The sequence below is a fragment of the Eleutherodactylus coqui genome, chromosome 2, assembly GCF_035609145.1.
Source record: "Eleutherodactylus coqui strain aEleCoq1 chromosome 2, aEleCoq1.hap1, whole genome shotgun sequence".
NCBI lineage: Eukaryota > Metazoa > Chordata > Amphibia > Anura > Eleutherodactylidae > Eleutherodactylus > Eleutherodactylus coqui.
Window position 1 is genome coordinate 179,263,932 of NC_089838.1, and position 15,522 is coordinate 179,279,453.

The following is a 15,522-nucleotide window of genomic DNA, read 5'->3' on the forward strand; positions in this document are numbered from 1 at the left end:
AAGACCCTTTCATGACTCCCTTTTCATACGTTGCCTAAAATTGTACTTATAGTTCTGTATAGTGCCTAGGAATTCTATAAACAAAGTAAGTCAAAACACTGGCTGCAATGGGAACATGCTGCTATTTGTAACATGCAGGGATTCTGCTCTACTTTCTGGTAAGAACACATGTATGAAAACAACTATCCAAAGTGATATCAAGCACGAAAAAATTACAAATCTCGCGGCCAAACCGCGTGATTTCCGCCGGAAATACGCCCAGTGTGAACCCAGCCTCAGTATGCAGAAACACACAGCCACAAAAATGGATTATAAATATATGCAGTATATACTATGAGCGTACTGGGAATAAAAAAGAAGGGGAACACATTTTTGATGATGGTAAAAATTATCATATCAACAGTCTAATGAACAACACTTCCCAGTCAGTCTTCAAACAGCAGTAAATTAATTGCCTTCAAACATATGTCTGATTAGAAACTATCAGAGACACAGACAGCAACTGTTATAATAAGCCTTACATGAAATTAGCGTTACTGGCCTGCATTGGTGTATACAAGTTCCAACTATGGAAACATGAAAACAATGTCTCCACAGCTACATGCCAAGACAATGGAAACATAATGGCTGTGATATTCATATGCATATGCCATAACAAAAGCAAGTCATTGCCTTCTTAGAACTATTACAAGTGTGCATGAGAACATAGCATCCTCTTAATTATGTCCCCATGTATAATGAACTCACATAGAGCCTGCACAGCTATTCATATAAACCAAAGACAGCCGTCCCCGAGCAGTGATGGCCGCACCCGCTAAATACCGCAATTACCCATGAACAGCAACCAATAGGGACATACGTCCATCTAAAACATATAAAAAATAAAACCATGGGTTCATGGGCAAAAAATATCTGGCAAACTAATCCCCACTCTCAAATTCAACTTCACATAGGTGTATAAAAAAATTGACTGACCTGTCTGGGACGCAAACAATTCACTACCAATATACCAGAAAAACAACTACCATGGTAGACAACCTGACTAAGGACACTGTCCAAAATGTATTAGCTGTCACCTTATGGCGGTATTCATGGTTTGGTGTTTTTTAACTACCTTTTATAATAAAGCTTTGTATTTTTTTATTGCGTGATATCACACTGGCTAGGTATTCTATACAGCGCCTCAGGAAAGTATCAAGCATATTTTTGTACTAAAAACCTCACACATTCTATAAACTGAGCCTCGTATGGTGCAGAAATACAGTCCAAAGCGCTTGCTCACAACCTGGAGGTTGTGAGTTCAATTCCTGCATTGGTTCAGGTAGCCGGCTCAAGATTGACTCAGCCTTCCATCCTTCTGAGGTCGGTAAAATGAGTACCCAGTTTGGGGGTAATAAATAAAGAATTTGCCTGTTTTGACACTCAAAACAGTAGAGCTTGGTGTTTGTTTCCTGTTCCGTGTCCTTTACAATGACCCTTGGGCAAATTCTCCATCTCCTTTTTGAAAGAGGTCCAGCATATGGTCTTGCTATCCAGTAGAAAAAGAGATGGTGCAATCTCAGCTGGCGCCCTCTCTCTCCAAGGGCCCCATAGCAGTTGCATGGTTTGCCTCTATGGTACGTACACCCTTGAAAGTCTGCTTTTTACACAGTGCCAGTAACATGAGCTATCTACTGTATTCCTTTTTCACACAATACTACCATACTCAGTAGCATGCTTCCTGCTTATGTTCCACATAGTCTAGTCTAGCTTATGTCTTAGTTTGAGACAGTACTCCATTTTTTTTAAAAATAGTACCCTTAAGTTATATCTTATTTAGCACTAAGCATTTTATAAGTGGTCAGTGTAAAAACTGCAGGATTTTAGTTTTTTTCTATTTTTAATATAGTTTGCGGCATTGAAGCAATAAAAAAAATCTTTAAAAATATTTTAACCAAAAACTTGCCACTTGTTACTACCAATCAACTGTCATTAGCCAATTTATCTACAGTATCTTAATCTATAGTAATGCAAAAAGCCTCAAATCAGAGCTATTCTTTCAGGCATGGAGAAACTACAGAACCTGGTTTGGGGAAATTGAATGATAGATGATTTGACGCTTGTGTTAAGGGGCATGTATCACCTATATTTTCATCTATTTAAAACCAGACAGTGAAACATATTCCATTTTCTTATTTGCTTTTATGTTCTGATTGTATATTTTTAAATTCTATTTCCTGTACATTCATATGGGTTCTTCCATTTTACCTGGATTACTGTTAAGAGCATTTAAAGAGATGCTTTACAACAGATTCTTGAGACATTTTCACAATGGACTGAACCTGACCCGTTGACTTTGACATTCTAGGCATACTCGGTGATCTGTACAAAGGTGACTGTACAGGAAGGGGAGTAGATAAGCTGCTACCATTACATAATATGAATGGTGGATCCTGTGTTATGTATATAAAATATGATTGCTGAAGAGATTTCTAAATAGAACATGAACTGGATATGTTAAAGTCCTTTTACATGCTAGGATAATCTTTCATATGACTGAAAGATTAAAAGATTTAATGATCTATTTGCATAAAGTGTTAACGACCATTAATGGCCATTAACACTTTATCATCTTCATTTGCACATAAAAGGACCTCCTACCTCTAGCAGTTGTTTGCAGAGCCCAGCTTGTGTTTAAAAACATACCCAGCTGTGCAAACAGCCACATTGTTCTCTTGTATTTAAAAACACACCCAGCTCTGCAAACATGCCACAGGGAGAACATCCTGCAGTCTATTGAAAGATAAGCAAAATGCATTCAAGTGGCATGTATTTGCTCAGTCTTTCTGAGGTGTGAATGATGGATTTTAAGTGAACTGAAATCCATCGTTCAAACGAAAACTGCATGATGTCCGTGTTTACATGTAACGATTATCACTCATTTTTGCCCATTTGGAGAAATTGTGAGCAATAATTGTTCCATGTAAAAGGGCCTTTAGGCTATTATTAGTTTTAGTGGTCAGGTTGAAAAATGCACGATTTTTGATTTTTTTCTAAATATAAACTGTAACATAGAAAATTTTAAAAATCACCAAACAATTTTTAAAAATATGTTTAACCTAAAAAACATAATTTAAACAATAAGCCGTTTTCTGGTGACACATTACATTTAAATTAGTGAGTTAACTTTATATTTCTGTATGTATGTAATCTCTGTTAGTATATTCATATACTTTTAATGACTTGTGTATCTGACAATACAGTTCAATTCTTTCACACAAAACATAAAAGCCCTAATGTTACAGACTGCATTTTTTGTACTTGCTTTTGTCCGAAAAGGAAAAAATAGAAAAGGAATAATAATTTGACTCGTAATCCTCCCACAACCACTTTATCCTGAGCCAAGTATCATTCATATCAATCAAACTTAGGAATACTGTATATCTAATTATTCATTTCAATACCCTCCCAATATTGAAAAGATGTAATTATACCTCTAGATTCTTGTCTAGAGAATAAATTAATAAAGGCCCCATATTTCTTTGTTACCTCTATAATACTGCGTCTAACTTAACCTTTTATAACATTGTTAAGGTTTGTACAGACATTTGAAGTCAAGAGATCAAGTACACCAAAATAAAAAGGAACTAGTTAGAAGAGTTGGAGTGAAAAGTATATTAAAAAGTTTAAGAAGTATTTATAATATTTAATACTAAATAGTTCTGAATAACAATATCACTGATTATCTTTTCGTGTAAGACATATATTGTAATTTCATTCCTACCTGTGTTCATGTGGGTTCATTGAATTCCATGACTGACAGGTGTGGCCACTTTTTGTTGTATTCCGCAAACCTTTGTAATTGCTGCCTTTTCCAGTAATACAGTCACGGATATAATCTGTTTTTTCCCCAGAAAGTACAGTTATTAGATGTGTATTTGGTAATCCATTTTATATTTAAATCTATACACCATTTATGCTCCATGAGCATAGCATTCACACCATGTGAAATAGAAGTCATTAATTCTTAAAAAAGTCACAGAAAAGACCGTAATCCTGATCAGTGGTGTTCATGGAAGAGAGGGGACTGATTACAATTACCCATGACAATGGCTGGGTGTTTGTTTTCCCTCCAGGTTCTGATGGAGGGCCCCATTGTTGATAATAATGCAGTCTATTTAAAAAGGAGAGTCCAGCAGGGGTTTTTAAAGAGGGTGCAAAAGGAAGTGGCGCTACTCCGACTGGGTGTAGGATCCGATTGGTGTGATACAGTGTGAAGGAAATTATTAGGTATAATACAATTATAAGGGGCTGTCAGCCCAAAATACACCACAGTCATGCTATGGGGCATGGTAGTGCAGTCCAAGAAAAAATCAGAAACACTCAGCTAATGGAGCAACCCTTCTTATGAATCATTATTAAGACCAGGAAATCTAACCTGACTCTTTATTATTAAGCAGAAAAACAGCAAATTGGCTGGATAGAACATAGCTACTAAGTAGCGGATGGACTAGATGCGTTAGGGAGAAGAGAAGATAGCAAGTGCTGCTTTATTCTATTCTCCTAAATATGTCTAGGGGGACACATTCTATCCTGCTATTCTGAGGAAGGGGCTTTGTCCCTGTAACCCATCAATGTGCTTGTTTTCTACTTAGTAAAAATGAGTCAGGTTTAATTTCCTGGTCTCAATAGTGATTCATGAGAAGGGCTGTGCCCAGTATTTCTTCTTTTTTTCTTTGGACAGTACAGTATTTTATTAACCAGTAGCAAAGGAGTGGATCAACCAGGGCAGAGAACCCTTTTTTTAAGAGTACCATTGCAACCATTGATTTGAATTTTTAGTATGCATGCCCTTTTTCCTTACAGAGTTTACATCTCAATAAATGCAAATGATCCATATTTCCTGAAGCCTTATAACTAAACATCTAAAAGTCATATAAGCAAATTCATGAATTACAATGTAGCAATTAAATATGTTAATATATTTCAAATGCATTCTGAATGCTGAATCTATTAATATATTACCACTGGATTATTTCATTATCAATATAGTGTAATACTTAAAATACTTTTAAAACTTTTGTTATACCGTATGCAAGCTAACATAATACAAATATTAAAATCACACAAAAACAACCATCATAAATGTAATTATACAGCATTTATTTCATTTAAAACATTTTGTATAAATAAACGTTACCTTTTTTTTCAAAAAGATCAAATGCATGATCTAGCTTCTTTTTTATTCCTGTTGACAAGCTATTGAAAGAGAACCAATGGCATCTCTTTATGTTTTTATCAAAAGCAAACGCCCTGGAGAGAATAATGCATGTATTAGCATTAAATACAGACTTCTTTTAATACCACTTTAGTAAACCACAATCATTTGTACTTCATTCAAATAAAGTAGGGTGGCAGGAAAGAAAAAAATGTAGACTGACTCATATTTTTAACTCTATATGGGCACGTTGACTTATTAAAGATTTTGACTGTATTTTATGCACCACAGTCATGCAGCCGAATTATAGTATCTAGCCGTTCACAGTACAATCGTGAGTGGATTACATTTTCAGAAACTACCTGCATGCTTCTACCTTTGGTACAGTAATGTCATGACATGCATCATCGAATAAGCCATGAGAATTCAAGAGTAAATGTAGTACGTCCAGAACGAGTTTAATCAGTATGTCTAGGTAATTATGTTCTCACGTTTCTGTTCTAAATTCACTTAACATTAATATTTTGTACTACACAAATTCCAATTTTCTGAAATACTGACAGCAGTTCAAAGCCTTGCAATATAAACCATGGTATTTTTGAATATTACATTGTTCAGTTTACAGATTCTAAGGCCCATAAAGTATCAAAGGGAAATTGTTTACTGCCTTTTCACACAGTATATGTCTGTACTGAGGAAAAAAAACACAACACGTAATCCTAAAATACTCAATAAATCACCAGTACACAGATTGTAAGCAAGTTTTTATCTTCTGCTTATGCCTATATCTATTCTTTATTCTATCTCTATTCATTATGAAATGACTGCCAGTATAGTTTGCTAAGAGATTGTTACCAAGCCAGAATTTACCAAATTCAGCTCCCAATTTGGGAAAACTGGGTACAAGCCCTATACAAAATTTGATTCAATGGTAGCCACGCAGCCATAAATATGTTCGAAATTTATAGACACATATATATATATATATATATATACATACACACACGAGGGGGTATCCAAAAGAAACAGGAATCTACTTCTGGTGGTCGGGACATTATTAGTATAGGCTTCTGTTGCTAGGTGAATGTCTATGGAACCCTTCTGAGGCGGTATGCCTGTAGACATTGTTGGGGAAGGTTGCATTCAGCTCCAGTGGGTATTTTTTACAACAAATTATTCAGTATCTCACCTATTTTGTGATAAATGATTCAAATGATGGGGTAACATTTCAATACCCATAAAACATTTTCCTTTGAGGTTTATTTTAACTCGAGGAAATAAAAAAATGTTTAATGGAACAAGTTCAGGTGAATGTGGAGGGTGAGGCAGGGGTGTTATACTGTTTTTTGCCAAAAATTGTTTGGTGCTCTGTGGAGGGTGGGGGGTGCATTGTTGTGATGGAAGAACCAGTCAGCTGTTTGCCACAGCATGTCCAAAAATGCATTTGATCATGAATTAACATTTCACCTAGTTTGAAACATTCGTAAGCTTGTGTTTTGCTCATGGCAGCTTCCTTATAGGTTCTTTGTAGCATAACATCCATATCTGTTGTTTTGTTTCCCCAAAAGGAAATACAATTTCACAGCTGCATGTTATTCATATGAATCAGCCATCACAAAAATCCCAAAGTAGACTTAATAACTGAACAACTTGTTGAAAAAAAGTAACTGGAGCCAAACGCAACCTTCCATAACAACATCTGCTGGCATACCACCTCAGAAGTGTTCCGTAGACATTCACCTATCAACAGAAGCATATACTAGTAACATCTCCCTTACCAGAAGAAGATTCCTCTTTCTTTTGGTAATGTAAAGTGTCCCATTCAGTCTTGTAACCGAGCAAATACTGAGGTAGGCTTGACCTCATTGCTGATGCCATCACACTGTAAAATTCAAGTAGCTGGATGATGGGTTTGTTTCCTGCCCCAACTGGAATTCAATAAGGTTCCCCTGCCTGATTCTTGCCGCCAGTGTGTGCTTTTCATTCTCCTCTGTTAGCTGCCAGTGGACAAAACGCTAGAAGATCACAAGTTTTGTGCAGAAAAGTACCAAAATTGTCCAAAAATATAATGAATGTTTATCAACAACTTGTCAGAGGAGTCAACCTGACAGGACAAGTTGTTCCGTACGATGCCAGAAACCTTCGAAGGCAGCCATGGCCACAGAATGGCTATGCAGTTGCAGAGGCCGCAGTTTTTACTTTCTTCAAGCAAAATCCTACATCCAGTATTCAAACAGCAGCACGCAACACCTTTTTTCCGGTGTTAGCAATCTTTATCCATATTATGAAACACTGCAGCAGCAACTTTATTCCTGAGATGCAGAGCATTGCATTATTTACTGTGACTGGCTGTTATGGAAGGTGGAGTAGTATCTGAATTTTACAAACTGCATCATATGGACAGGCGAGTCCAAACTCAGCAAAGATGGGGCATTCAACATGCATATTCAACATGTTGGGGTAAGATAGGTCACAAGCAGCGAGAATTCAGCATTAACATCTGGCTAGGCATGCTCAGCCAATAGCCAATTGGCCTGGTTCTTTATGAGGAAGACTTCAACAGGAAACATTATTTGCAGCTCATTCGGCAACACATTGACACCTTTATTGAACAATTACACCTTGCACAGTTTTGCGAAATATACTTTCAGTATGATGGTGCCCCAGTACACCTGACATAAGCCAATCAAGACTAGCTAAAGGACTCTCTTATGAGTCGTGTCATTGCATTGCATGTGGGCAAAATTACATGGTATGGTCCTTCTCCAGATCACACACCATTCTATTTGTACCTTTGAGGTAAGTGAAGTATGTTGTTTATGCTATACTTTTGAGTAACATCATCATTACCCTGTATCAAAGAATAATGGGCACAGAGCAACAATTAACATTGGACGAATTAATTGCTGCTGAGCACCGATGCATTCTTTGCTTTGCATTCCCGCAGCAGGAGGATATGTCAAAAACTTGTTGGAGTAAACTATTTGCTCTTCTTGCACCTAAATCATTCAATTACAAATATAAACATATTTTATGCTTACATTAGTTTTAAATTACTTTTCACCCTGCTGTCCATTTGAGTTTCTTAGCATTTCAACGTGACAAAGCTTATCTCACTATTTCCCCTTGTCAGAACAATAAAGGGCTACTCCAGTGAAAACAAATTTTTCCATCACTGCCCCCCACTTGATTGCCTGTCACACTCTGGATGTCACATTGCAGTCACTTCCATGCAGTGTAGCTTCCTGACTGATACTTATCAGGCACCATTTTGATGCTGAGATTTATTTCTCCTCACTTTCTCTGTGCTCTGATAACACTTGATGCATCAGCCAGTACCACGTCTGCCTGCTGGGAGGATGCTGCCATTACCTTCTGTATTCTATATTCACTTAAATTAACTACAGACAATAATTATATAGCAGGAGGGTGAACTGTGAGCTCCTTCTTTATAACTGTGTGACAGGAGCATCTAATCAGCAGTAACTGTGATAGGTGTTTCTGCTCCCCACTATGAAGAGCTTGTGTAGTAGACTCCATGTAGTATCATCACACAAGAAATATGCTGACTGAAAAACTAACTTCTTGACATAACATAAAGTCAAGAAATTCTCTGGCGGTCAAAATGAAATCACATGATCGACCTGAAGAGAAAGATTATAGGAAGTTTTGGATAAAATAACTAACCAAGGTAATACAAGCAACACACACACACACACACATATATATATATATATATATATATATATATATATATATATATATATATATATATAGGGGAAGTAGGTACATAATGAATTTAAAAAAAATCATTGGAGGGGCCCTTTAATTTGAACATCTCATATATATATATATATATATAAATAAATATATATATATATATATATATATATATATATATATACACACAGTAAGTACATTTAGTATCTCATGCCAATAGCACCTATTAAGGAGTAGGATATACGAGGTGGGCCATGGAAATGTAGCCTGGCACCACACTTTTATGAAGCTGTCTTAGGCCTCGGTCAGACGACCGTTCTTTGCCGCGATTTGCGGATCGCATGTCGGATGCGCATCCGCAAATCGCGTGACCGGGGCCGAAAAATCGCCCGAAAAATCTGCTGCTAGCAGCGTTTTCGGGGAAAAGGCCCCGATCAAAGGAGCGCTGTCCAACCCATTGCAATTCAATGGAGCCAGCAATACAGCCGGCTCCATTGAGAGCAATCGGCTGGCGGTGAGCGCGGGATGAATTTTCGGGAAGGGCTTAAAAATATAAGCCCTTCTCTGAAAAGCATCCAAAAATGTGTAAAAAAAAATATATATATATATACTCACCTTGTCTGTGCAGCCGGAGTTCAGCGCGGCCGGCCGGCAGTTCTCCTGTCATTCAATAGCTGAGAACTGCCCCTGATTGGTCCTTGCGCTGAGCCAATCAGAGGCAGCACTCACTCACCCATTTATGAATTCATGAATGGGTGAGTGAGAGCTGCCTCTGATTGGTGAGGGCTGTGACCAATCAGAGGCAGCCCATTCAGCAGACAGGGATTTTAAATCCCGGCTGCTGAATACTACCCAGAGCAGTTCAGGAGAACTGCCGGCCCCGGCTGAACTCCGGCTGCACGGACAAGGTGAGTATATATATATTTTTTTTATTTTTACAAATTTTTGGATGCTTTTCAGGGAAGGGCTTATATTTTTAAGCCCTTCCCGAAAATTCATCCCGCGCTCGTCCGCAGCCCATTGCTTTCAATGGACGAACATCATTCTTCTCTGCCACAGCTGTTACAGCTGTAGCAGAGGAGAATGATTTGTGTAGTATATGTTCTCAATGGGGTCGGTGCTGCTGCCGCCGGCCCCATTGAGCGCATATAATAGAACACAAGGAATCGCAGATCGCAGATAGGTGCGATCTGCGATTTCTTGTGTCCTATAATTTATCGGACAAGCGCATAAAAAGCGCCCATGTGTCCGATACCATTGCAAAGCAATGGTTCTAAAAGATCGCAGATCGCATGCGCAAATCGCGCGAAAAAACACCCGTCTGACCAAGGCCTTAAAGTAAATGTGTTCTTGTTGACCATATCACAGCATATCTTTAATTTCTTATATTGCTGAGGTAAATTGAAAGTGGTGTTGTAATTAGTTGCTATGGGCAACAAAGAGAGTTTTTGTTAGTCAGCTTACATAAGAGTATGGTGCCATGCTACTTTTACATGGGTCAACCTGTATAAGGCAGAAGATGAAGAATCAATTTTTAAATCCACTGTGTTGGAAGCAGCAAAATTGGGAAAGCGTAAAGATGAGTGACATGACAGGTGTAACATTTTGATGGCTAGGATCAGTGTATCTCCAAAATGGCAGGTCTTTTATGGTGTTTTTGGTATGCAGTAGTTAGTTCTCACCAAATATGGGCCATGTTAGCATAACTAATAAACTGTAGATAGTGCCATGGGTGCTTAAGGCTCATTAAAGCATGTGGGAGGTGAAGACTATCTTGTCTGGTCCGATATCACAGAAGAGTTACTGTAGCATAAATTGCTGAAAAAGTTCATCTTGGCTATGACAGAAAGATGTCAGAACACAGTGCATCAGAGAGTGCCTATGCTGACCCCTGTCCACTGTTGAAATTGCCTACAATGGGCATGTAAGCATGAGAACTAGACAATAGAGCAATGAAAGAAGGTGACCTGGTCCGATGAATCACATTTTCTTTTACATTACGTGGATGGCCGAGTGTGTGTGCATCACTTACCTGAGGAAGAGATGACATCAGGATGTACTATGGGAAGAAGGCAAGCCCGGGGAGGCAGTTTGATGCTCTGGGCAATGTTCTGCTGGGAAACCTTGGGTCCTGGAATTCATAGGGATGTTACTTTGACCTATAGCACCTACCTAAACATTGTTGCAGACCAAGTACACCCCTTCACAGCAACAGTATTGCTTAATGGCAATGGTCTCTTTCAGGAGGATAATACACCCTGCCACCATGAAAAAAATGTTCAGGAATGGTCTCAGAAACATGACAAAAGGTTCAAGATGTTGACTTGACCTCCAGATTCCCCACATCTCAATCCAATCGAGCATCTGTGGGATGTTCAGGAAAAACAATTCTGATCCATGAAAATACCACCTCCCAACTAACAAGACTTATGTGCTGGTGCCAGATATCACAGGACACCTTTAGTGGTCTTTAGATGCCATGTCTTTAAGTTCAGGGTTGTTTTGGCAACACAATGGGAAATACTCATTATTAGTCTTTAATAGGTCTTAATTTTTTGGCTGATCAGTGTAGTTCTATTCATAATTTAACATTTTATGAATTAACAGTGAACCATTAAGGAACACAACAAATAGTTGTTACATTTACCAGACAACTGGGGGCGGAGCCTGAACGCTGAGGAAAATGGCCGTGTGAGAGTGCAGCTCCTCCGGCAAGACTCCTCTGCAGGACCTCTAGCAGCAATCAGCAGCGTTGAAATGAAGAGAGTCGGGAGGGAGAGGGGATCGGAACCCTCAGGGACCCCGCGGACGAACAGAGGGCAGTCCGACTTGCAGCGGTATCTTAAGGAGAAGGGCCCCCGCTCTCCGCTGTTTCCAGCAAAGATGGCGCCGGCTCAGCTATCGGCTGCACCTAACAGTAAGGAGGGGGAGGAGGGAGCAGCCTCGGACAGTGAGGATGGAGAAGCAGTGTCCAGGGGCTTCATGAAGGAGCTCCTCATGAAAGCACTGAGCCCCATTATGACTGAGTTAGGAGAAATTAAGGAGGACATTAAACATCTGGGTAGACGAGTAGAGGACCTGGAGTTGTCCTCCTCTACCATTATTACACATGCCACGGAAATAACACGCACCCTAAAAGAACATCACAACCATATCAATAGAGCCCTCTTGATGCAGGAAGATCTAGAGAATAGAAACAGACGGTCTAATATACGCATCAAGGGGCTGCCAGAGACATGGGCTGCGGACTGCCTTAACAAGGTGGCCAAAGAAATCTTTGCACTCCTCCTCGGAGCGGAGAGAGCGGCCCCCATTGTGATCGAAAGAGTCCATAGAGCCCTTAGACCCCTCCCGGCGTCTGCAGAGCCACCACGGGATGTCATTTGCAAAGTCCTCGCGTTTCAGGACGCCTTTGCAATCCTAAGGGCTGCCAGAAATCACAGGGACTTGAAATATTCTGAGGCCCCTATACAGATTTTCCAGGACTTGGCCCCGTCAACCTTAGCAAAGCGCCGCCTTTTCCGTCCGCTCCTAGAGGCATTGAGAGAAAGGGGGATTAAATACGCCTGGTTGTTTCCCTTCGGCCTGGGCATCACCCATAAAGGCCGACGGCTGAATATCCGCGATCCGGAGGACCTCCAGGCCTGTTGGCAGTTCCTTGAGATGGAGGCACTGGACCTTCCATGCTGGCTCCCCCTGCCTGAGCTGCCAAAATTCACGAGCCTACCTTCAACAACCGATTGGAACATGGCGCCCCCAGCTAAATCACCCAAGAACAAAAAGAAAAAGAGTCGTGACCCTACTCCGGCGGGTGACTGAGGAACTTTTCAGGCCCGTTTGTCTCCTGGAGAAGTGGCCTCCCCCGCTAGGCCTCTGCTTGCTGGGCTGAGACACCTGTGCCGCAGCAGAGCAGAGCGACTTCAGTCCTAAACAGGGCAAACAGCAAAATTGGGGTTTACCCCCTATTGTTACTCATTTTTATTACCTTGTCTTTTCCACCTAACTTGTTGAGAAGCATTGTCTTACCGTCTGTGGAACTTCGGTAGTTTTACTAACCTCCAAGCTTTTGATTTGTAGGCTTAGAGTTCCCATCTGCTCTTTTTCTCCCTCCCCTTCTCCCTCCCCCTCTACCGTTTTCGCTTAATCAAACGTTACTGTTGATTTCAAGTTGTAAATTTTCGAATGGTCCTTAGGAGTCGCCCAGGGCAGGCTTAGTGCATTTCGGTCCCCATCTGGTTAACTGAGAGTTCCAGTGGTCACTTCTGTGACGGATACCGTCCTGCACATCGCCCCCCACTGACCGTCCTAGGACAAATTGGTCTTTTCCATTTCTCATACTTTGCATTTATATTGCAGTGTTTTTATCCCTTCTGTGTATCCCTACCCTCCCTCAGTGTCTGACCCTATCCCCCTCTCACAACCGTCCTCCCCCTTCCGCTGATAAAGTGTTTTCTGATTTGCTAAACATTCTGTTTCTCCCCACAATAGTGAGTCGCCCAAACTGACGATGCCCCCGCCAGTACCTACTGGGGACGACCGCTTCCGCCTTTCCTCGTTCAACGTGAAGGGACTCAACTCTCCTTTTAAAAGACATAACGTAGCACAACTCCTGAGAAAATACGGCACTAAGATCGCTTTCTTACAAGAGACCCACTACAAGGAGGGTAAGTGCCTTGCATTACCGGGTAGACAGTTCCCACAGGGCTTCCACAATCCTCATCCGACATCTGCCTCAAAGGGAGTCTCTATCATATTCCATAGGTCAATCACATTTAAATGCGATGCACAGCACACTGACGGAGAGGGTAGAGCCATCTTCTTGAGAGGACGCTTAGATAATTTTAAAATTACCTTGGCTAACTTATACACCCCAAATTCGAATCAGGTGACGTGGTTGTTAGGACAATTAGAGACCCTTAGGGAATTCGCAGAGGGTCCCATCATTCTGGGTGGAGATCTGAATCTGACGTTAAACCCCCTGCTTGACTCATCAGTCGGACGCTCCCAGATCTCACATCCCAAGCTGAGACGCCTATTACGATGTCTCTCAGAAATGGGCTTGGTGGACGCCTGGCGTCAGTGCTCACCATCCGCAAAGGACTTCACCTTCTTCTCCCATGTTCATGCCTCTTTTCAAAGGCTGGACTACTTCCTCATAGCCTCTAACCTTCTCCCACTGCTAATAGACTCCTCTATCGCCGCCACCACTGTGTCCGACCACGCACCACTACATTTAGATCTCAGACCCTTTTGTAACTCACCTCGGGAGTGGAGATGGAGGCTGAATACCTCCCTCCTTGATTCCGCAGACGACAAAGCTGAGATTGAAAGACAATTAAAGGAGTTCTTTGAACTCAACATGGGCGGGGATCAATCGGCCCCAGTGGTGTGGGAGACACACAAAGCTTTTATTAGAGGAGTTCTGATAGCTCTCGGATCCAGGAAAAAGAAAATCCAACAAAAAGAAATAGACGACCTGCTGAAACGTATTTCCAAATTAGAATATACTACTAAACTCTCTGCCAGCAAAGAAAACCTTTCCACACTCGCAGACATCAGAAAAGAACTTAATCTCTGCCTAGAAACAAGATTTAACAAACGATGCCTATACCTTAAACATATAGCCTTCGCCCAAGGAAACAGAGGCAGCAAGTATATGACTGCCATGATTAAAAAAGCCCGCTCTAGGAACCAAATTGACTCAATAAAAACACAGTCGGGCACCCGAGCCACTTCCTCTATAGATATCGCTGCGGAATTCCAACAATTTTATTCCCAACTTTATAATTTACGACCGCAACAGGACCAAAACGACAATAGCGAGATGAGTAAACCAATAGAGGATTTCCTAAAAAAGCTACCCCTCCCCAAATTAGACTCAGAATTAGCCAATCAACTTGTGGCCCCTGTAAGGGAAACGGAAGTTGATGGAGTATTGAATTCCTCCCCCCCAGGCAAAAGCCCGGGCCCTGACGGTCTGCCCCTCATTTATTATAAATCTTTCCGCACCACGTTGGTACCACACCTCACAGAAATGTTTAATGCCCTCCTGAGTGGCGGCAGTCTCCCGAGACAGACTCAAGAGGCCCACATCACGTTGATCTTGAAAGAAAATAAGGACTCGGAGTTGTGCGGCAGCTACCGTCCCATTTCCCTAATTAACCTGGATGCCAAGTTATGGGCTAAACTCCTTTCTAAGCGTATGGAAGCCCTCATTCCTAATCTGGTGGATAGGGAGCAGGCCGGTTTTGTGAAGGGGAGGGAGGGGAGGGACAACTGCATCCGCGTCCTTCACGCAATGCAGTTCGCCCATACAAACAAAATCCCACTCGCCTTAGTAAGTACCGATGCCGAAAAGGCGTTTGATAGAGTCGACTGGCAATATATGAAAGCAGTCTTGCTACACTACAATTTCCCCCCTTCCTTCGTCGCGGCCATCTTCTCCCTGTACGCTGAACCGTTTGCTAGATTGAAAATAAATAATATTCTCTCACCCCCCTTCGAAATAAAAAATGGCACACGCCAAGGTTGCCCCCTGTCTCCCTCCCTCTTTGTCTTGGCACTGGAACCTCTGCTCCTACAGATCAGGGTGGATCAGGAGATAC

General features: G+C 41.0%; 1 protein-coding gene across 1 annotated transcript in view; it reads right to left on the minus strand.

The window, feature by feature from the left end:
- The window catches only part of HGF (hepatocyte growth factor), a 169,272-nt gene that overhangs the window by 115,455 nt on the left and 38,295 nt on the right, over window positions 1-15,522 (minus strand). Inside the window, exons 3-4 of the mRNA XM_066592010.1 lie at window positions 5,180-5,292; window positions 3,764-3,878 (exon numbers count right to left, since the gene is read on the minus strand). Coding sequence (XP_066448107.1) covers window positions 3,764-3,878; window positions 5,180-5,292 — 228 coding nt within the window. The remainder of the gene's footprint in view (window positions 1-3,763; window positions 3,879-5,179; window positions 5,293-15,522) is intronic.